This window comes from Amborella trichopoda, chromosome 4, assembly GCF_054954075.1.
Source record: "Amborella trichopoda isolate Santa Cruz 75 chromosome 4, AtrichopodaSantaCruz75HAP2 v2.0, whole genome shotgun sequence".
NCBI classification, from domain to species: Eukaryota; Viridiplantae; Streptophyta; class Magnoliopsida; order Amborellales; family Amborellaceae; genus Amborella; species Amborella trichopoda.
Window position 1 is genome coordinate 52,074,409 of NC_142339.1, and position 22,649 is coordinate 52,097,057.

General features: G+C 37.5%; 3 protein-coding genes across 7 annotated transcripts; all 3 read left to right on the forward strand.

The window, feature by feature from the left end:
• The first annotated feature begins 1,959 nt into the window (after positions 1-1,959).
• On the forward strand, positions 1,960-16,493 carry LOC18422281 (protein ESMERALDA 1). Of its 5 annotated transcripts, none has more exons than XM_088865607.1 (11): positions 2,669-2,773; positions 4,162-4,262; positions 4,598-4,670; positions 5,839-5,906; positions 6,060-6,148; positions 9,748-9,945; positions 11,463-11,667; positions 11,813-11,980; positions 14,051-14,218; positions 14,334-14,524; positions 15,845-16,493. In XM_088865607.1, the coding sequence occupies exons 6-11, from the start codon at positions 9,836-9,838 to the stop codon at positions 16,005-16,007; spliced, it is 1,005 nt and encodes a 334-aa protein (XP_088721733.1). In that variant the 5' UTR covers positions 2,669-2,773; positions 4,162-4,262; positions 4,598-4,670; positions 5,839-5,906; positions 6,060-6,148; positions 9,748-9,835; the 3' UTR covers positions 16,008-16,493. The 5 variants fall into 5 exon arrangements, 4 of the variants coding, with proteins under 4 accessions (XP_006826849.2, XP_088721733.1, XP_088721732.1 ...); XM_088865606.1 differs by having other exon boundaries at positions 4,187-4,262; XR_016054758.1 differs by lacking the exon at positions 4,162-4,262 and having other exon boundaries at positions 1,960-2,773; positions 9,748-11,344.
• A 416-nt stretch (positions 16,494-16,909) lies between these two features.
• Positions 16,910-20,405, forward strand: LOC18422282 (pentatricopeptide repeat-containing protein At1g18485). The gene has a single exon (XM_011624409.3). It carries the CDS (start codon positions 16,921-16,923, stop codon positions 19,444-19,446), a length of 2,526 nt encoding a protein of 841 aa, XP_011622711.1. The 5' UTR covers positions 16,910-16,920; the 3' UTR covers positions 19,447-20,405.
• Positions 20,406-20,727: 322 nt separating this feature from the next.
• On the forward strand, positions 20,728-22,218 carry LOC18422283 (thaumatin-like protein). Its single transcript, XM_006826788.4, has 2 exons — positions 20,728-20,802; positions 21,266-22,218. Exons 1-2 carry the CDS (start codon positions 20,745-20,747, stop codon positions 21,931-21,933), a joined length of 726 nt encoding a protein of 241 aa, XP_006826851.2. The 5' UTR covers positions 20,728-20,744; the 3' UTR covers positions 21,934-22,218.
• Positions 22,219-22,649: the final 431 nt, after the last annotated feature.

Consider the following 22,649-nt stretch of genomic DNA (forward strand, 5'->3'; position numbering starts at 1 on the left):
TAACGTCTATTGGTGTCACACTTATTTTGTTGAATATATTCATTTTGAATTCTATTATTTATTGTCTTGCCACTCCTCCATCTCAATATCATCATCTCCGATACACTCATTCTATAGGAATATTGTTTTTTATCCACCCAGCATGCTGCCCTATAGAGCAAAGCAGGTCTCACCGTTGTCCTATAGAACTTGTCATTCAGCCTTATTGGTACGTAACAATCACATAAAATTTCAGTTGCATATCTCCACTTCGCCCACCTAACTCTAATTCTGTGTGCGACATCTTCCTCGATCTCTCTATTTTCCTGAATCATCGACCCAAGATATCACAAGTGCGGTCATTTTTGTACTTTTTGGCCGTCAATCTTAACTACTTCATCGTCTCTACTCCTATTATTACTAAACTTACATTCCATATCTGTCTTAATCTAACTAATTTTAGAACTTTTGGATTCTAGAGCATCTATCCAAAGTTATAACTTTGTGTTGACATTGTTTTAAGTATCTCATCAATCAAAACTATGTCATTTGCGAACAACATGCACCACGGTAACTCATTTTGTAGGTGCCTAATTAAATCGTCCATAACTAAGACATAGATGTACGAGTTCAATGTTGAACCTTAATGTAGAGCTATTGTCATTGAAAGCTCATTCATTTTTCCACTAGTGACAAAATATGCACTGTTCGAAAAAATTTGTTTTACAAAATATGGGTAATGAGTATATAATGAATGTTTAGTATATTAGAAAAATACTCCATATATAAGAGTACCCTAATAGAACTCTTTAAAAATTTAAAATAATAATTTAAAGAGAAAATATTTAGATTATTTGTTCTAACTTTTGAAAGGGACTTCGCATCCATTTCAAGATGGTTATTTTATAGCTCTCGGGACACAAACGTAGCAATGCGTCCCCCATGCATCAACAATTTCCTTTTTGTACAAAGCCAATAATTAACTAGTGGTATAGAGGCGTTTAATTTTTGTACTCAGGTTAATTAAGGAATTATGAAATTCCATCTTTCTCAACCCTAAAACTAAGAAAGATATAGAGTTCTAAAAATATTCTATCTAGAAGGGAAAAGTTTATATAAAACCGAGGTTCTAAACAATCAAATTAGAGCCTATATAAAAAATTTCATAAAAAGTGGTTGTTTTGATGTCCAAATATCTGCAAATTGATCATCTCGACATCAAGATCCATGGACACGTGGAAAAAATAGATTTCAAGTTTTGGAAATAGTATATTTTATAACGTATTTGTTGACTGTCAATTTTCAAGATTTCATAGCTTTGTCGATATACACTATTTTTGAAGATTTAAACTTTATTAATAAAGATAAAAATAGATTTTAAGGCTATCACAAAGATTTCTAGTATTAAAATCATATTTCTTGACACTATTTGTAGGTGGCTCTAATTTGATTGTTTAGAGCCTAGACTCTACCTATAAAACCACATTTCTCGATGGTTTGTATAGAGCTCTATCTATAAAACCACATTTTTCAACGCTATTTTAGGGTACGGTTTGTATAGAGCCTAGGGTGTAAACAATCAAATTAGAGCCTATCTTCAAATAGTATCGAGAAATGCGAATTTAATATTAGAAATCTTTGTGATTAATGTTTCAAAAAATAGTGTTGATCGATAGAGTTATGAAAACTTGAAAATCTTGAATTTGACCATCCAAAAATGTATAACAAGATGTAGTAATTTCAAAACTTGAAATCCATTTTTTTTCTCCTATCCATACACTTTGAGGTCGATATGATGAATATGAGGATACTTGAGCATCAAAATAACCTCTTCTAGTGAAATTTTTGTGCGCTCTAATTGATTTGATTGTTTACAGCCTCGGCTCTATTACACTATATAAACTCTTTCCTTCAATAATCCCCTAGTGAGCCGAGAATAACGAAGCCGCATAAACAAAGGCAATCCCATGCGTAGCGGTCGGGCTGAGAATCTAGAGAGAGCAAAAGGCAGTTGAGGCCAGGTTAGAGAGAGAAGCATGAGCAGGCAAGCCAGCAAAGCAAGGGGATGAAAGCGTGGCAATTAGGCCAGAATTAGACAGAGATTAGCACATGGAAGCAAAACCAAGGTCTAGAGAGAGAAAGAGAGGCGACAAGACATTTTGGGATTTCAAAAGACCGTCGGAATACGTTACGGAGAGCAGGTCAAAGGGAACTGGAACGCAAAGAGTAGAGAGAGAAAGAGAGGCACGTGCCCCTCGTGCACGCGCTCTCTTTAGAGAGAGAGAGAGAGAGAGAGAGAGAACCAGCAAGCAAAAACCATACGTTTCCATCATTAACAGAGAGGGAGATCCCCTCTCCAGAAAGAGGAAGACTCACACAGGAACCGATAGAAATACACTACTGACATTAGAGAGAGAGAGAGATCCCAAGGCCATTCTAGAGAGAAAAAGAGATGAACGTCCACAACCGGTTGCCAAGCCTAGGGCACAGCACATCATCGCCGCGTGCTTCTCCCCTTAGGTCACCGGGTCTAAGGCATGGGAAAGGGAAGGGGCAGAGAAGCCTGGTTCAGAGGGTGACATTGGCCCTTCTTTCAGTTTTCTTGAGGAGACAGGGCGTATTCTTGTTCGCCCCATTGATTTACATATCAGGAATGCTTCTTTACATGGGGAGCGTCTCTTTCGATGTACCTCAAATCTCAGTGCGCCCACCTCCTGGCTCTATTTATAAAAGTCCTGAAGTGTTCAGGAATTTGTGGCCACAGATGAATGCTGATAATTCCTCTTCTGATGGGGTTAGTGATTGTAATTATTTGGGCTTTTGAACTCCAGTTTTGCTTCTTTCTTGCCTTTTTGTTTTTGTTTTTTTTTTTTGTGCATGATTCTCTGGTGGGATTTGTGTTTTTAGAATTGACTTGATAGGTTTCATTTTGTGGTATTATGGTATTTATTGATCTCATGGATCTTCATTTCTTTTGAAATGAATATTTATGGTCTCTTTTGGGTTTTCTTTCTTTTTATTTTTATCTGAAATGTTTCTTGCTTTGGTGCATTTGGGTCTGACAAATGGGGCACTGTCTAAGTTGAGCTGGTTCTATGAGTTTTTGGTTAATTTGGTAAAACACTTTCAGTTAATCCATGGCTGCTCCAGATTATGAATATTTCCTTCCATCATATGAATTGTGGTTTTCATTTTTTTTAGACCTATTTTTGATCTCGAGTGATATTGACCTGTAGCTCTGTCTTAAATTGGATAGTTGTTTGGTTCTCTATATCAACCCTGTGTAACCTTATGTAGCACCCTGCACAAAAAAAAAGATATATGCAGAAGAATTTTGTGGAGAAAGAATAAAAGAAACAAGAGAATCTTGCAGTGAATTCTTAGCCACTTAATAGCTCAAAGTGTTTGTATTGATTGATGAGATCAGTTGCAGAGTTATTCTTTTTGTTTTTTTAATATTGCGGAATCTTTATTTTTGAATGCATGAGCAGAACAGTGATGTCAATGACTCGGTTTGGTAACTGAATGTATGTTCACTTGTACACAAGCAGCAAGGATGGATGGATTGTTATTTACTACCCTAGGTCATATGAATTTGAATTTGAAGAGTGAAAAAAGAGTGGGCTGTTAAGTTCTCCGCGACTACCCCAGACTATCATGAATTTTGAATTTTTTTTCGTTTTGACAACTATTCATATCACTCATTTGAGCTAAAGATGGATAAATCAACTCGTGCTGATAGGTTCAGGAAAAGAAAACAAAAAAAGCAAAGTCTAATGAGTGTCTTTTGTAAAAGGTGTGCCAAGGGAGAAGAGTCGTACATAAACAGTTCATCATATTCCATTGCCACAAGAATAAGGTTGAATGTCAATTGTGGATGCAAAAGAACATGGTGTTTCATGTATCCATTATCCAATATTGTTCAGGGTGATGATGATTTGAAATTAAAAACATGTGCATTCATAACTGTTATGGTACCTCTGCTGGCTGCTTATTGATACATGCTTAGAGGGGTTGACTACCTTGTTTACTCTGTACAAGTTCATTATTTGGTCAATTGGAGGTACATGAGCATGCCCTAATGTTCGATGTCTCCTACTTGTAATAATAATGTTTGCAATCACCTATATGTAGCATAGGATGGGAGGTATATGGATTTTAAAGTTAGCTGCTAACTATTAGGTGGTCATTTAAATGCTGGCTACAGCCTGCTGGATGTTGAGGTCGGCTGATGACTGAACTATGCTTTTTGGCCTTTTATAAGGTTTTGTTGCATTAGCAAGGTCTGTACCTCTGCATTTACATTTTGTACAATTGTTTCTTTTAATATTTTTAGTAGATATTACGGGATTTGCAATTCGTGATTATAATCTATTGTTACACGCATGTATTGCCAGATTTAAATTTCATATGTCATAAAGGAAACATATATATTGCCATAAAGGGATGGGATTTCACATTATTTTTCACTTTGGTCTATTTCTTTTCACCTTACATTTGGTTGACAGGATCTATCATTTCATTGTGTATTGTGTTCAGACTCCTTTAGTACTATTGATGTTGTGAATGACAAGATGTATTTGCGGGAGTTAAATGGATCTTTCCAATTTTTTTGTAGCTGGCAAGTGTATGGAGACGCCCTTATAAAGGAGAAGAATGGAAACCTTGTATAAACAGAACGTTAGATGGAGGTATGGACAGTACTGAAAGCTTTGAAACTACAGGATTGATGGTTAATCATTCCCTCTTCATTTCTGTTTTATGATTGGGAGTCCTTAATTTTCTTGGTTGTTACTATATCTTAGTTTCAATAATCTGTGAAGCTGGTTATATCTCGACGATTCACTTACAAATGAACGAAAACATTTAAAGCACATAAACCTATTCAGATAATTGGCTTATAATTAAGGATGCTGAGAAATATGAGAGAATGCAGTTCAAATCAAGTGGTTAACTTTGCCTTAACAATTGGTAATGAAGAAATCAAGAATAGTATGCTCCTCTGATACTCTTAGGCACATCATGCCACTCCCATTAGATCAATCATCTGAACATTGTGTAGGGAATCTATCACGGATCATTGATTTTTCTTGTCTTCGACTTGTTTCTTTACCCAATTCATTATGCAATTCTAGAATCCTAAACCATTCTAGGGCATCCTCAAGGCCTACCCACTTAGGCACGCCATGCCACTCCATTAGATCAATCATCTGAACATTGTGTAAGGAATCTGTCACGGATCATTGATTTTTCTTGCCTTCTACTTGTTTTTTTACCCAATTCATTGTGCATTCTAGAATCCTGAAACATTCTAGGGCATCCTCAAGGCCTACCCACTGAGGCCCCTAGTTGGACTCCCTGACCATTGTCCTTGCTGTACTCCTTGCTGTACTGGTGAACGTGCCCTAATATTGGCCTCCATAAGTCCCTTGCACATCTCAAAAGATTTAATACCATAAGTAACATCTAATTTTCAACATGATTTGATTAGGGTGAAATGCGGACCCCAAATAGTTAGGATAAAGCTCAGATGATAGGGCCGGAATTGGGGGCTTTTTACTTGGTACCTGCCTAATTTGGTTGTGGCTGAATGCTGGAGCTAAATGCCATCTAATTTTGCAACATTTATAGCTTTTGTTAAAAATTGTTGCATTATTTTTTGTCTTATTAAGCTTACATTGTATATTTTGGTGATGGCAACTGAGCTGTTGTAATTTTGTCTGCTTCAACTTTGTGAACATTGAAGAAGTGTGAATGTAACCTCTTAAAAAAAAAAAAAAAAATACAAAACATTGAAGTGTGATTTTTTTTAATGAATTGGCAGGGAAGAATAATAGGTTTTCTTTGTTAATGTGGCAGGTTTGCCAGATTCAAATGGTTATATTTATATCGAGGCAAATGGTGGTTTGAATCAGCAGCGAACATCAGTATTTATCTTTTCCTTCTCCAATCTTTTGTGCAGTGATTTTCTGAAAGAAAGAATGTTCCATGGATTAGATTTTGGAGTTACATTACTTCCTTTTGCTTGTTTGTACGGACGAGATTTTGGACTTACATTACTTCCTTTTACTTGTTTGTAGATCTGCAACGCTGTAGCAGTTGCTGGCTACCTAAATGCAACTCTAGTAATTCCAAATTTTCATTTCCATAGTGTCTGGCGAGATCCCAGGTGGATAATTTTTGCTGTGCCCCATGCTCCATTGACTCTCTGCTTACGATTTGCTATGTAATGTTATAAAAAACCTTAGGGTTAGTTGGGTGTTTATCGATATATATATATATATATATTTATATATCTATCATGCAATGGTTGTATAGTAATATAATGCAACAACCTTAAAAAACGATGTTAGTGCCCTTTGTTTTATACCGATTTTTAAATGTGTACTCTTTTCATTCCATTGAACAATCACAAAAAAACAAAATTTGAAAATGCACCCTAGAAAGTGTTATTTTAGCCCAATAAATATAAGCTGCCTATTTTGTTAAGGTGCTTAGATCTAGGCCTTAGAAGGATTTTTCTCTTTTCAAAATTTTTAGATAGCTTTGTTATCATTAGATGAACAATGTTGAAATAGAAAAAAAATGGTTTTGTGTTTGTAAAGTCGTAGATCTTTAAATTGTCCAAATGGATGGTCTAGATTTAATGTTGGAGGGGACTCATTTTAACTATATCTAAGATGCAAATTCAATTTTTTTTTTTTTTTTTTTTGAAAATTGACTATTGGGTTGAAGAGAGGGTATGTGCAATTTTTGGGGTGATACAAATGCTACAAAGATGGTTTTTTAGAAGTGTGGTTGCATTATATATAGGAAAACTCTTAAAAATGCCTATAGGCGATTTTGAACAGTGTTTCGCCCCGCCATGGACGTGTTAAGTCTGCGGCGGTTTATTGAATGGAGCCGCAACGAACGACTTGTGGTCTATGGCAGTTTTCGTGTGTTTTTTTACCACCACGGACATGGTATGTTCGTATCGCCACGGACATGCTAGTCCGTGGCGGTCTTTAATCCTCGCCGTCTGAAAAAATCGGACGGCGCTGAGCCTATGGGCGAAAATGCTGTTCATTGTCACCCATAGGCATTGCATTGTGGCTTCCATATATATATATATATATAAATATATATATATATGTAAAGCATATTGTCTTTAGTTTTTGTGGCTGCTTAGTATGAATATTATTTTGTCTTCCTTTTCTTGTTCATTTTTTGACTCTCTTTCTGCTTTATTTCAATACATGAGTTTAAAATTCAATTCACGTAAGAGACTATCTTTATTGATATTCTTTCTATAATGCTTTTGACTTGAACTGGGGGCCGATATTCTCAACATTGGTAGCCTTGGCTAACTGGTAGTTATACGATGTGCATTTGACATGAAAATACATGTTACTAAATTTTACTTATATATTGTATGCTTGGCATGCCTATTTTCTATGATATCCGAATGCCTTGATGTGGAAAGGTGCAGGAATTTATATTTTTTGTGACAATTATATACGTGGAATGCGGATCTGGTATAACATGATGTCAAAATGTGATTAGGCACTGTAAATCATTATCCATGTCCCATAAACTCAGTTCCAAATGATCACTGGGGCCCCATGGAGATGTCCCATACTCTTAAGTCATAGAATCTGAATCTGGCAATTCTACAATGTTTGTTACTTCAAACTTTTTTTTTTTTTTTTTTGATGTTTGTTGCTTCAAAATTAAAACTCTGAATTCCAAAGCATAAAGCAAAATGGCTAACTTCAATTCCCAAATTTTGATATGCTTTAAGAAAATAGTTAAAGGGTGTTTCTATAATGTTGCAATTTTAAACAATCCAATTAAGGCGCACCTTCAAATTTTATCATCACAATCAATTTTGGAGTAAAACGCTCTTAGGATTATCTCAAAATCTATTTTCATATCTAATTATAAAATTTTAAACATAAAAAATGATTAAAATCATATAAATCTATAAACATATGAAAATCTTGAAAATGGATGGTCTAGATAATGTGTTGCAAGATGCACTATTTTTGGGACTCAAAATCCTTTTTTTTTTTTTTTCATATTCATACTTCTCAATGTCGAGATGATCAATTAGAAGGTTTTTCAACATTAAATCAGCCTTTTTCAATGGATTTTTGAGGTGCATATTTAATTCTACATTTTAAGGTTGGTTGCAACCTTATATAAACTTTTTCCATAGTTAAAATATGGGTAAATCAATTCTTTATCTAATGCTTAGGTTCATAGTTGAATCCCAAGTTTTTAGTGTCTAAATTTATTTCTATCATCATCTCTTGTAAATGAATTAATTAAAGTTTTGAATAGGATATACGAAGTACACAATTGCCTAGTCAATTAAGTATCACATTTTACATTCTGATTTCTCATGATATCATTTTTATTAACATTTCCAAGTCTACAGTATTTTGTCTTAATTTTTATATTTTGTAACTAGCTATTACTTGTTTTGTGCGATTTATATAATGCATCAACCTTAAACAATCAAAGTAAGGTGTTCCTCCAAACCGAGCTGGAAGATGCAATTTGGGTGCCGAAAACCGCTACAATGGTCTGAAAATCTATTTCCACACTTAATTATGAAATTTAAAGCTTAATAATAATGCAGATGAAGTAGATCAATGAACACTTGAAAATGGATGGTCCAGATAATGTGTTACAAGATGCAGTATTTTTGGAAATTGTAATCCTTTTTCCCACATCCATATTCTTGAGTTCGAGGTGATCAATTGGAGGGCTTTCGTGTGTTGGAACAATTTTTTTTTGGTGGGGTTTTCGAGGTTCATGTTACTATTATACTATAAGGTTGATGCCACTTTATACTCTCTCTCTCAAAAAAAAAAGGTTGATTCCTTTTATAAACTTTTTGTGGCTTTTTAGTCTTGAGATAACCACATTGGTATTCGTGCTACATTTTATTTTATTTGATTCTTAGGCGGTGTCTTTGTGCTCATGTCTATATTGAGTTTTTGGGGAAGGCTGTGCCATATACCCATATTGGTGCTGATACCTCTAAATCTCATTAACACGTTGATGTCTGCTTTTGTGATTGAGATTGCATTTGTTAGGACCAGTGATTTAAAAAACGGATCGGTGACCAGGATCGAGCATCGCAAAAATTGGTCCAAATCGGTGAATTGGCAGTTCGGATTGCCATTTTATTGCGTGGAATAAAATAGGGAACCGGTAAAAAAACACATGCAAAAATAGTGAACTGGCCAAAACTGAATTGGCTTTTTTCAGTGTAGTAAATAGGTGTTTTTACTGTAGCAAACACTGTTTTATTGTAGCAAATCACTCGTTCTTGTCTAGACCCGAACGACTTTCTATGTATTCACAAAATTGGCATGGGGTGACCGATTCTCAGGTCGGACGCAGCGATTCTGTGCCTACCTGGCGTTTTTTAAAATCATCGATTAGGACCATTGGATATGATTGTTTTTTGCAGTATATCATAAGTTTTATTTTATTTCATTTTTTTAAATAATGGCTAGTTTTTTGTGTCCCTTGGTAGTATTTTAAGTGGAAGTGGATCTCCTTTGATCATTCATTCTGGTGATTGATTGATTTCTTGAATGGCATTTAATCCTGAGTGGTCTATATTCTAGTGTGGCTGGGGTAGACGCTGCTTTAGTTATCATGATGCAAAAGTCTCAAATTTTAGTGGGGGAGAGAGAAATAGAGACCAACATGCTATCTTTTGTATGGATACTAAGTTTTTATTTTTCTTGCCCCCCTCTTTTTTTGCAGTAAATTCAACGATATATATGATGAGGAGCATTTTATTAGTTCCTTGAAAGACAATGTGAGGGTTGTTAGCAAGCTTCCTGAATACATAATGGATCGATTTGATCACAATATGAGTAATGTTTATAATTTCAAAATTAAGGCTTGGTCATCGATTCAGTATTACAAGGCTGTGGTTCTCCCGAAGCTTCTTGAAGAGCAGTAAGTGAAACGTATCCTGTCATTTTTCATAAAGTAATAGTCAATTTCTGTGCTTCTGTGTGATCTACTTTCAACCATAAATGCATTGCATTTGTGAAGGATATCTTGGTTCTCCGTTTTTTTTCCTCCTTATTTTTATGTGTTTGGAAATGTGAGTTTTCACCATACGCATTACATATTCTACTTCTTTTCACCACATCCTACAGACTTGGAGTTGAGCATGCTTGGGCAAGAGTAATACTAGGATGAGTGGCCTCCTTGGAAGTCCTTGTTTTGTGCTGGATGCACTTATATTTTATTGTATGAGGCTCCAATTCCACAAAGTTTGTCCTGCATCTGGAGTGGGAAACATATGAATCCTTGGCTATGATAGCTTTAACAAATATAATTTATAAAAAACTTGACTGCTTTAGGTAGGTTGTTTCGTCTGTAACTGGGCACAATTTCCTTTTAACTGGATGCACTGGCAACATATTTTTTTATTGGTTGAAGGTTGATCCCATCTGAACTCCAAATTTAACCATGCTTGGACAAGAGCATTTTTAGGACGGCTGACGTTCTGGAAGCCTCGTGTCACTCCCCATTTTACCATAAGAAAACACACAGTGTCTGCGTTTGTGCGTGTGTGTGTGTGGTTGGTCCCCTACAAAGTTAAGGGAACTTTGTAGTTTGTATAAAAAGAGCAAAAGGGCCTGTAACCAAAACATTGAATTAGGTACAAAATTTTGGGCAACTGCCCCTTTCTTGGCTAAGGCATCTGGTATTATTGCTTCCCTCAACACATGCTTGAAAGTAACCTGCATAGAGCTTGCTATCACATCAATTTGGTTAAAAATATATTCTAACCTCTACGGACGGTGAGCTTCCTTGGAAGCCCTTGACATTACAACGTGAGAGTCTCCTCCTTATCAAGAGGAGGATCAGCAGTAACAATAGGACCTGATTAGGAGAGGTGAGTATTCAGCTGCCTATAAATGTATTTCATTGCCAGAGATTACAATTAGTACATGAAACCATTGTTGCTATAGTGCCAATCAATATGAATTCCATTGATAAACAACCTGGACTGTATTAATGACGCTAAATACACACTTCTATTTTTATATGGCACTCTAATTCCACAAGTTTGTTCTGCATCTTGAGTAGGAAACACATGAATCCTTGGCTACAATGGCCTCAATGATATAATATAATTTCCATTGATAAAGAACTGGACTGTTACTCAAGCATCTGTGGCACCTGCAAGTTCGGCTGCACATAGTCATGTTATTCTGATTGCTGTATCTTGTTTTTGTAATTGATGCTGTTGATAGCTGTATCTTATTCTATTTGAAAACAAATTACTCTTTTGTTTAGACTTTAGAAACATCCATCTGGAGCATTCAACATGACAAAAATGGTTAGTTTCCTTTCTTAGTTGTTTTGGTAGTTAGCGTCTGTGTAACTGCTGAAAGCTTAGGTTTTTTATTACTGTTTGTCATACCTAACTCGACCTCTCCTCTGCTTTTGAATGACAGGGTCATAAGGATTTCTCCATTTGCAAATCGTCTGTCATTTGATGTCCAACCGCCTGTCCAACGATTCAGATGCTTGGCAAACTATGAGGCATTGAGGTTTTCAAATCCTATTGCTTCTATTGCTGACAAACTGGTTGAGCGGATGAAAGAACACAGTGCGAGTAATAATGGGGAATATGTTTCCGTCCATCTTCGCTTTGAAGAGGTTTTTTTTTCCCTTTCTCTACAATGTTCCATTCTCTCTATCTCTATATCTGTCTATATTTCTACACTGTTCTATTCACTGTAATAGCTGTGCCCTTCCATAGCTAATAATTGATAAATTCCTTCCTATTGTTTCGTGTGTGTAGGATATGGTAGCATTTTCTTGCTGTGTATTTGATGGTGGTGAGCAAGAGAAACTAGAAATGAATGCTGCGAGGGAAAGAGGTTGGAGGGGGAAATTCACTAGAGCTGGTCGTGTCATACGACCTGGAGCAATCAGGATCAATGGGAAATGCCCCTTAACCCCGTTGGAGGTTTGCCATCCCTTGTTTTTTGGAATCTCTGTGATTTTCTCTAACTTCGTAATCTTGTTTTGGAGTACTTGTCCCCAAAAAAAAAAAAAAGAAAATTTTTTTGAACTCTCTTTTGGGCTGGCATTTAACATTCTTTAAGTATTATTGCCCTTTCAATGCCTTAATAGATTGATGTTTTCCTTTTCCTTCCTTTGGCGCTTCTGTAAGTCCTTTTTATTCTTGATGAACTTCATGTAGTTTCTACCTTTATTAGGATGTGCTGCACTTAGCATTGTTGCAAAAGTTGGTACTAGGGCTAGCTTTTCCTCTTCTGGAGGTTCTCTGTTATTTTATTAATTCTTGAGTTATATTATGTTCTTGATTGAATTAGGTTGTGATGTAATGGGCTTTTTTTTTTTATTATTATTTTTTTATTTTTTATTTTTTATTTCATTTTATTCTTTTCTAGATCTTGATTTGGGGTTCTTTTGGGTTTTTTTTTTAGGGGTTAGTTTTGTCCTTTTTTGGTTATTATGGAGATTAGGGTTTCTAGGGAACAAGTTAGGTTTTAGGTTTGTTTTCTTCTATAAATATGTAGCTATTAGACCAGAAAAAAAGAGTGAAGAGAAGAGCTTGTTTTTGGATTTTGTGAAGAGCTCTTTTTGGGATGGACTTCCTTGCAACTCTTGAGAGGGGGTATAATATCTCATCTATTGTTTTTGTCTTTTATTTTTTCTAATTTATTTATTTCTTTCCCATCTTCCCTGCATCAATTGGTATCAGAGCGTGAGATCCACACACGGTGATACCATTACAAGCATCTACCAATCCAATTATGGAGCGTTTGGATTGAATGGAACAAATAATTGAGGGTCAAAGAAGACCTGATAAAAGTTATTGACAAAATACAAGGTCTACAAGATCTAGATTGGTAGAAGAACTTGAAAAGGTAAATCTCAATGCCAAAGATGTTGACAACAACCCAAAAGTACTAGAAGTATCACTAATCAATTATGAAGAAAAGAATACGTGTATTTCAGCATGTGAAATGCTACCCTTTGAGATTGAAGGAGAAACCAAGATTAAGTTGGGAATTCTAAAGGTCCACTACTAGCTTGATGTGAAGTATTTGATCAATTATTTCATTGAGGAAGACGGGCAAATGGTGGAACCCATCATCAATTCTGAAATGGCTTCCAGAGGATATAATGAAGAACAATTGTTTCATGCGGGCTGGACCGCATTTCTACAATATGCGGTCTAGAGGTATAAAGCATCCATCATAAAGATGGGTGCAAATAGGTGATCCATCTGAAAACAATTGTAACTAACGGTCCAAATGTTTTCTTAATATAATTATTATTTCTAGTTTTCAAAATTTATTTATTTTTTCATATTCATGATCTCCATTTCAAAGATTATATATTCTCGAAAAATTGAGATCAAATTATATTTAAAAATATATTTATTGCCAAGCTCACATTTCTACATGTGCGGGGCTAACTGCGTCCTATAATGAATTCAAGAAGCTCAAAATCAAGCTTCTCCCAGCCGCAGGAGAATAATGTAATGGGGTTTTAATTTTTTTTCATTTTACTGATATCTAGATTTAGTTTTGGGGTTCTTTTGGGGTTTCTTGTTTCCTTTAGGGTTATTTTTGTCTGTTTTTTGTTGTAGAGATTTGAGGGGTAGAATTGAAAGTTTTTTTTTTGTTAAATGAAGGGTTAGGATTTGATTAGGGTTTCGTAGGGAAAAGTTAGGTTATAGGTTTCTTTTCTTCTTTAATTATGTAATTATGGGATCAGAATGCAGAGAATAAGAGTTTATTTTGGGTCTTATGAATAGATTTTTTTGGGGTGGACTCCCTTGCAAGCCTTGAAAGAGGGTATAATCTCTCATCTTTTGTTTTTTACCTTTATTTTTTGATTTATTTATTTCTTTCCCATCGTCCCTACATCAGGTTGTTTCAGGATTTTACCGAAACTGAAATTTTGTTCTTTGTGCACCGGAACTTACAATATAAATGCATCAATTCTTTAGGGTAAGTGGTTGGATTTTTCTTTATTTAATTATCTAAATATTGGCTTGCAGGTGGGACTAATGCTCAGAGGTATGGGTTTTGATAATAATACAGCGATTTTTTTGGCATCTGGAAGGATCTACAAGGCAGAAAACACTATGGCCCCCCTTCTCCAAATGTTTCCTTTTTTACAGACCAAAGAGACACTGGCCTCTGATGAAGAACTGGCCCCATTCAAGGTATACTAGTTTTTGGTGCAATTTATGTTTCTTCCATCTCTATCTTCATGTGTTTCCCTTTTAGTTCTAGGATTGGAATTTTCAGTGATTATAACTTAGATATTACTGCTTCTAGAACTACTCCTCCAGGATGGCTGCTATAGACTACACTGTTTGCCTCCATAGTGAAGTATTTGTTACAACACAAGGCGGAAACTTCCCTCATTTTCTAATGGGTCACAGGAGATTCTTATATGGTGGACATTCGAAGACAATCAGACCTGACAAACGAAAGTTGGTGCAGATATTTGGTAATCCAAATATTGGGTATGTGTTCAATTAATCCTCTTTAGTTGACTGCTGATTTACCTGAACTGAGAATGCTTGATCAAATTTCTTATCTTGGATTGCTTATCTACGACTTCAAACATTTATCTTCTGAAAAAAAATTTGTGCATAAAACCGTGTTTTTTTTTTTTTTTAAGCTTTTGTGTTCTTTTGTTGATCTTTCTTTAGTTGAGATGTGAGGCCTCAATGTATGAACACTAAATGGTTTACTTTATTTTTTCCTTGTATGCGTCTCCTTTTAATTCCTTTCTTTCTTTCTTTCTTTCTTTCTTATGAATATGGGTGAACATGCTAGTGTTGTTATATGTGGACAACGTTAGTTTTTGGGTAGGTTAGCTTAGTTTGCAAGAGGGAACGACTTCATCGATGAGCTTTGGCATGTATTATACAAAGCAAGTGTCATGACACTATCAAAGGCAACATAATGATGTTACTGGAAGCTGAAAGTGATCTGTCACCTGTCTGTTGAGAAAACTTCTTCACAAGATGTGCTGAAGTAAGACATTATTTCAGATGATCATATTCTCTTATTGTTATACTCTAACAAAATGTTTTCTGAATGATTCATGCATGCCGTTGTTTAGAAACAATATAGTAACGTCCTTTCATGCACAAAGCAGAGTTTATGGAAGACAAACTATTGATACGTGGAAATTAGGTGTCCATGTTACTCACATTTTGTAATCTATACTTGTCAAGCATACCTCCGGACATTTACATTGGTCTTGATGGTGCTTTGGATGACGGTTGCAAATATTAGGTTCCCCCCTAAGAATGGACTCTCTTAACTCATGCAATCACATGTAGGGAAAGTCGTACGTGATCCTCATTGGACTGATGCAACATGATCCACAGAATACACTCTATTGTGACATTGGCTTCCTAGTGCAGATTCATTTTCATTTTAGTTGCTTTCCTCGTAGAGTGGCCATGTTACCTTTGTCTTCCTATATAATGAATGATTTGGTTAGTGGATTCTCTTTTGTCTTGTTTCCTGTTTTATGAGGTGAGGTCATCAACTAATAACCCATGGATCCATGACTTGAACCTGTGACCTGTGACATTGCTTTGCAGTGCACACTTTTTTGTCTTTCAATGCTTAGGAAAGGAAAAGAAAAGAAGTGTGAATATGAATGGGTTGATTCTGATGTATGTCTCACTATCTTAGATAATTTATTGCAAGTTGATTCGTGCAGTTTCTTTAAGTTTAAATTATGTTATAAATCAATTTCACTTAGTGTTCTCTTCACCTGCAAAATTTTAAATCATCTGAATTTGGGACTCCATTTCTGGTTATAGGTGGAAGAACTTTAAGCGGCAAATGCTAGTTATGAGATCCCACAGCGACGCCAAGGGCATGGAGATCAGAAGGCCAAATGACTCCATCTACACCTTCCCCTGTCCAGATTGCATGTGCAGGGCTAACAATTTGGATGATAGCCAACCTAAATCACTTTCATGAAACTATTTTTGACGAAGTTCTAATTATTCATCACCTTTGCTCCATGCGATCCTCGTTGGGGGAATTCGTCATGTATTTTATCAGCACATGCTTCACCATTCATTGTTTGAAATTTTGCCAATATCACAATTCTTTTGTTCTGACACTGCTAGAGTGCGGATGTAGAACCAATTTTTGGTGGAGCAAATTGCTCGGTTTTGAAGAGCACCAGAGAACCAACCCCCTTGTAAATGTTCAAATAGAAGAAGGAAGAGATTCGATTTTTTAGGACCGGCAATTGCACATACATACTGGGGTTTGACTTAAATACTTCGGCATTGTGATGTGAGAAACTCTACAATCTGTTGTGATTCTTCTTGGTCTTGCAGCCTCATTTTTTTGTACATGATTGATTTATCGTCATTCATGACTGTAAGAAAGGAATCCCAATTTAACTTTTGTAATCATTCAAATTCAATTGCAATTCTTTTGTGTGTATTTCCATAAGATGTCTTCTCTATTGGGTTGTCTCATGGATCAATTCTTTTCCTCCTCCCATCTTCCGTTTACTTTCATTTGGGATTTTTTGCTGAGGCCTCTTAATTGAGATTAATGGATTGGTTTACTCTTGATTTGATATTAATGAATGGGGATACTGATTAATTTTGAGAATTGTCTGGTTTCAATTGTAATGGCCTTTAATTTTTTGCCTTTAATTTTTTGCTTTTCAAATGTGCTGCCCTTCGATAACCGGTATCCTTTTTCGTTTTCTGTTCATTTTTGCCATTTCAGGTATAGAGGTATTTTGATAATATAGCTTTTTAATTTAGACCACTAGTGTCATTATCCAACGAAAATTTTTAAGAAATCTTTGAAGTCTATGTCCTGTTTTAACCACGGACAGACAAGGAAGTTCCCTTGATGGAGAGAATTCATGGGTGCCTTATATCAGTACCCCCATCCTCACCCTTGCAATTGCTCGAGGGTTTATGCTGCTTTTCCAAGATGCTCAATAAACCTCTCAGCTATTTCCAGAGCCAGAATTCACAAATCAAGTGTGACACCTCAAGAGATTCACCAAGAAATAGAGTTACTTGAATCTTTGCGGGTGTTGCAGAGAAAGAGCATGGCCGGTGGGCTTTCTGCTTATTCAGGTGAATTGGATCTTCTCCTTCAGTCTTGTGGAAACAAGAAAGACTTGGAAGCATGCAGAAAGGTTCATGAATTGATCCAATTGAGTGATTTGAATGGCAACGTCATGTTGAATACCAGGCTTATTAGTGTGTATTCCATATGTGGGAGCCCATTAGAAGCTCGCCATGTTTTTGATGTTCTCAAAGAAAAGAAATTGTTACAATGGAATTCACTGATTAGTGGGCACACAAGGAATGGCCTCTTTGAAGAATCGATAGCCATTTTCTCTGACTTACTTGGTGAAAACCTTCAACCTGATTGTTTCACCTTGCCTTGCGTCATCAAGGCTTGTGCTGGTCTTCTCTTATTAGGGGTCGGTCGAGGTGTCCATGGCTGTGCAGTGAAGACTGGTATGGAATCAGATAGTTTTGTGTGCAATGCTTTGATTTCTATGTACGGGAAATGTGGTCAAGTAGAAGATTGCGTAAAAGTGTTTGATAGAATAACTCACAGAAACATTATTTCATGGAACACGATGATCTCCTGTTTTGCCCAAAACATGTATGTGGAGGATTGTTTCAGAGCATTTGTAGCTATGCAAAAACTGGAGAACCTTCAGCCTGATGATGCCACCATGGCTAGTCTTCTTCCTCTCTGTGCTTCACAAATGGAGTTGGAAATGGGCAAGATGATACATGGGTTGGCTGCCAAGTTGGAGCTAGATATGATGGCGAAAGTAGCCAATGCATTGATGGATATGTATGCAAAGTGTGGGTGTCTTGTCAACTCTAGGACTTTGTTTGACAAGATGCATAAGAGGAATATTGTTTCTTGGAATACCATGATAGGTGAGTGTTCTAGGAAAGGCAATCTAGAGGAGGCTTTGGGCCTTCTTTTACAGATGCATGAGTTGGGGTTGAAGGCTGACTATATTACTATTTTGGCCATGTTGCCTATATGCGATGAGCCAAGGGAGTTGGCCAAATTGCAAGAAATCCATGCTTATGCCATTAGAAATGGCCATCAATCTGATGATTTAGTGGGGAATGCACTCATTGCTGCCTATGCAAAATGTGGTGCTATGGATTGTGCTGATATTTTGTTCAAGGGGATGGGTTTCAAAACGGTGTGTTCTTGGAATGCTCTCATAGGTGGGTATGCGCAGAATGGGGATGCAAATAAGGCAACACAACTCTTCCATCGCATGGGTTCTTCAGGCTTGGAACCTGACAGTTTTAGCATAGGGAGCATCCTTCTGGCTAGTGCCCACCTTGCATCGCTGAGAAATGGCAAAGAAATCCATGGCTGTTTGTTAAGAAGAGGGCTTGAAAATGATTCTTTCATCTCAATTTCACTCCTCTCTTTGTATGTCAAGTGCCAAGAACCAACGGCTGCTCAGCTGGTTTTCGATGCTATGGGAGAAAGAAATCTGGTTTCTTGGAATGCCATGATCACTGGATATTCTCAAAATGGGCTCCCAAATCAGGCCATGGATGCCTTTCGCAAGATGCATGAGGAAGGCATTCAAGCACGTGAGATAGCCACTATGAGTGCCCTTGCATCTTGTGCACAATTGGCTTCTCTTAGACATGGCAAAGAGATCCATTGCAATGCATTAAAGAGGAACATCAGTGATGACGTATATGTGGGAAGTACTATCGTAGACATGTATGCAAAATGTGGTTGCATAAATAAATCCCGAATTTTCTTCGATAGAATGCCAAATAGAGATATTGTCTCATGGACTGTTATGATTGCTGGTTATGCAATTCATGGGTATGGAAGAGAGGCTCTCTCTCTCATTCACGAAATGGAATTATTAGGAGTGAGACCTGATGTCCTCACATACATTGGAGTCTTGATGGCATGTAGCCATGCCGGCTTGGTCAAAGAGGCCTTGCATTACTTTGAAGAGATGCAAAAGAAGTATGATATCAAACCATCTATTCAGCACTACGCAATTATGGTCGACATGTTTGGGCGTTTGGGCCATCTGAGCAAAGCTAAAAAGCTCATTGAGGAAATGCCTATTGTACCTGATGCCGGGATATGGGGTGCTTTGTTGGGTGCGTGTATAATTCATCAAAACATAGAATTGGGGGAGAAAGCAGCTGAAAAACTTTTAGAATTGGAGGCAAATAATGCTACCAATTATGTAGCATTATCGAATATTTATGCAAGGTCAGGAAGATGGGAAGAAGTGGGGAGAGTGAGAGCCAAGATGAAGGAGATGGAGTTAAGGAAGGAGCCTGGGTGTAGTTGGATTGAGGTTGGGGGCCAAGTTCATGGGTTTTTTGCAGGGGATTGTAGGCACCCTCTTCAATGAAACCTACAAAACAATTGAGGGTTTTAGAGGAGATTGAGGTCAAAGGCCATCGAAAGGGCAAATGCTTGCTTTTGCATGGTTTAGAGGAGAAGGTGAAGGCTAAAAGGTTTTGTAAACGTAAAAAAGCTTGGTTTTGCATCACTTTAGAGAAGATTCAGGGGGTTATGGCTATGTAATGGACCAAAGCTTGGTTGTGCTGACTTTATTTATAGATGACCAAGGGGTAAAAGTCTCTGTAATGGAACACAAGCTTGGTTTTGAGACAATGAGAGACGTAGGCACAGTTGAGACTGACAAGGATCTGGGAATTTGCAGGCGGATTGTCATAGTGCGGCCAAGCTGGTTTCCAACTTTTCATGGGAGAAATTATAGCGAGGCACTAATGGTGAAATTCATCACCATCTATTAAATTTGGATGAATGTCATGCTAATTGGTTATGTCTATTTATTAAACTACTGTCAAATAAAGCTGATATAGGGCCACATGCAATGTTATAAGTACGTCCCGGTGAATTATTTTAAGAGAGAGAGACTCTGTTTGTATTTGTGGGGTGAAGTGTTGATGTTTTGCAGAGGCCGATGTGAGAGAGAGGTCTCTCTCTTTCTCTCTCTAAGGAAGTGGTTAGGTGAGTGCAAAACTTTGCAGTGTCGGTCAGAGAGAGACTAACAAAGTGACTTGGGTCATGGGTGTGTACAAAACTGTGCAGACTGGGTCTTGGCCCTTTCCTAAACCAGACCTTGGAGAGAGAGAGCTACAAAATTGTACAGTCAGTGGTTTTTGGCGTTTTGCTAAATTTATAAAGATATTTTAGCAAGACAATGGGGGCGGGTAATCGAGACCTGAAGCGGCACTCACTTGGTGACCGCGCATCGTGGTAAAAGCCTGCCTCCAAAGTTCTGAACATGTGAACCGAATATTTTCTTCAGAGCCTCGGGCCTGCAAAAACACCTCACTTTTGTACGTATGTTTATTAAACTTTGCAGTATGCACCACTAAAGAGAAGAAAGAGACGAACTCTCTACTCAGTCTCTCTGTCTCGTGCTATGTCTCTCTCTCTTCTGTTTCTCTCTCATCAGCATGATGATGGTTAAACGAGTCTTTTTGACTGCTTGCTCTGCCAGGCTTTCTTGTCACACTTTCGCTACCCCCGAGGTGAGTATAAACGCCATTAGACCTCCCCTAATATCGAGCTGCCCTCTTCTTTATTTGAAACCCCCTTTTTCTGTTCCTCCTGCTTCACCTTCTCTATATATCCCCACTCATCCTCTTTCTGTATTAGTTTTTCAGCAGTGGGTAGATGAAAATGCAGATCTCTCACTGCCTCCTCCCACTACTCTTTCTCGCCTGCCTTCTTGGTAAGTTGGTAAACCATGTGAAACCTCTATGTCATAAAGCTTTTCAATGTCACGGGTTTTTATGGTGGTACATTTCAATGTGCTTTCTTGTTTCAACAAAATCATGAAGTTTTCAGGGCCCTCTTCTATCTCTGTTATTCACACCACAAGAAAATAGATGTGGCCGCGCAATCGGCTGGCGAGAAAACGGATGCCTGGCCATTGCTGATTTCTATGCTGTAGTCCATTATAATGCCTTCTGTCCTTCCATGAGAGAAAATGCTTTCCATGCCTTCTTCTCTCTCCATTACTTCCACTAACTTTTAAAGTCGGGCAGCATACTGCTTTCTTCTCTCCTATGAAAAGTCACAACACTTCTCTATGCCTTCTCCCTCTAATCTCAACTACATTTTCGAGCACTTTAATATATTCTTCTTTCTACCATGAATGTGAAAAGTCTTTGTTTTTATACAATGGGATGCAGGGCAAGCATGGGGGACTACATTCACATTACACAACCGTTGCCCATACACAGTCTGGCCTGGCATCCAGCCTAGTGCAGGCCAATCCATTCTCGCAAATGGTGGCCTCCGCCTCCTCCCAAACCAAATCTTCTCTCTCAAAGCGCCATCTGGATGGTCTGGCCGCTTTTGGGGGCGCCAAGATTGTGTTTTCGATCACTCGGGCAAGGGCCATTGCGCAACCGGTGACTGTGGTGGCCTCTATTGCAATGGCCTTGGTGGTGCACCTCCTGCTACTCTGGCTGAGATAACACTAGGAGAACAAGATTTCTATGATGTTTCTTTGGTTGATGGTTACAATCTTGGAATCTCTATAATGCCAGTTAGGGGTTCCGGGAAGTGTAGCTATGCTGGTTGTGTTAGTGATTTGAATGGGGTGTGTCCATTAGGATTACAGGTGAGGTCGGCGCATGATAATAGGGTGGTAGCTTGTAAGAGTGCATGTTTTGCATTTAAATCGCCACGGTATTGTTGCACCGGGAGCTTTGGGAATCCTCAGGCGTGCAAGCCAACTGCTTATTCAAGATTGTTCAAGACTGCATGCCCGAGGGCTTACTCGTATGCATACGATGATCCGACGAGTATTGTCACTTGCAAGGGGGCCAGTTATGTTGTCGCCTTCTGCCCATAGATGAATGCCTCTCTCTCTCTCTCTCTGAGATAAACTAATGTTAACTATTATTAGTATTAAGTAGTGTTTTGTGTCTTAAAGTGATACTTATTCAGTTCTTATGCTTACAGTAATATAGGTTTTTGGGAGTTTTCTCGTTGATTTTGGAGACCAGGGTTATGTAATCCCTTGTTACTGTAATCCAAGATGCTTTTGCATCGTCTGCCCTTTTAAAGTGTAATGGTGTCGGTTTCGACTGTTATCCCTAGTATACTGCCCAATATATGTTCAACCATTTTGCACTCACAGTTCTACTCATTTACTTTCATCGGTTGCTTTGGGGTGGTCTTTTATTTCTTCTTTAAATCATTTTTTCTTTTCCGGATGATCATTTCTTTCACTTTATGCAAATTAGTTTACAAAATATCATTTTTGGTTCGGTTGATTTCCCTAAAGAGAATGGCTTCCCACCCATTTGGATAGTTAGATAAAAATGAGAAAACGGAGCCCTAGGCTGGGCTAAAAAGGGCCGCACTAGCCCTAGCCCTAGCGCGGCACTTGCGCCCAATAAATAAATTAAATTGCAACCGGAAGCTTGACCGGGATTGCCGGTTGCTCATACATAAATCTTGAATCCCAAGCCTTTATAGCCACCATTTTTGTGACCACCTTTTTTGAACGGTAGATGGTCTCTCCTAAGTCATTACCAATATTGATAAAAAAGGAGTTAGCGACAA

Coding starts and splice junctions, on each gene's coding strand:
- LOC18422282 (XM_011624409.3), top strand. CDS start 16,921: ATGGGTGCCTTATATCAGTACCCCCATCCTCACCCTTGCAATTGCTCG.
- LOC18422283 (XM_006826788.4), top strand. CDS start 20,745: ATGAAAATGCAGATCTCTCACTGCCTCCTCCCACTACTCTTTCTCGCC. Junction 20,803..21,265: donor CTTTCTCGCCTGCCTTCTTG/GTAAGTTGGTAA, acceptor AATGGGATGCAG/GGCAAGCATGGGGGACTACA.
- LOC18422281 (XM_006826786.4), top strand. CDS start 2,633: ATGCTTCTTTACATGGGGAGCGTCTCTTTCGATGTACCTCAAATCTCA. Junction 9,946..11,462: donor CCGAAGCTTCTTGAAGAGCA/GTAAGTGAAACG, acceptor TTTGAATGACAG/GGTCATAAGGATTTCTCCAT. Junction 11,668..11,812: donor TCCATCTTCGCTTTGAAGAG/GTTTTTTTTTCC, acceptor TCGTGTGTGTAG/GATATGGTAGCATTTTCTTG.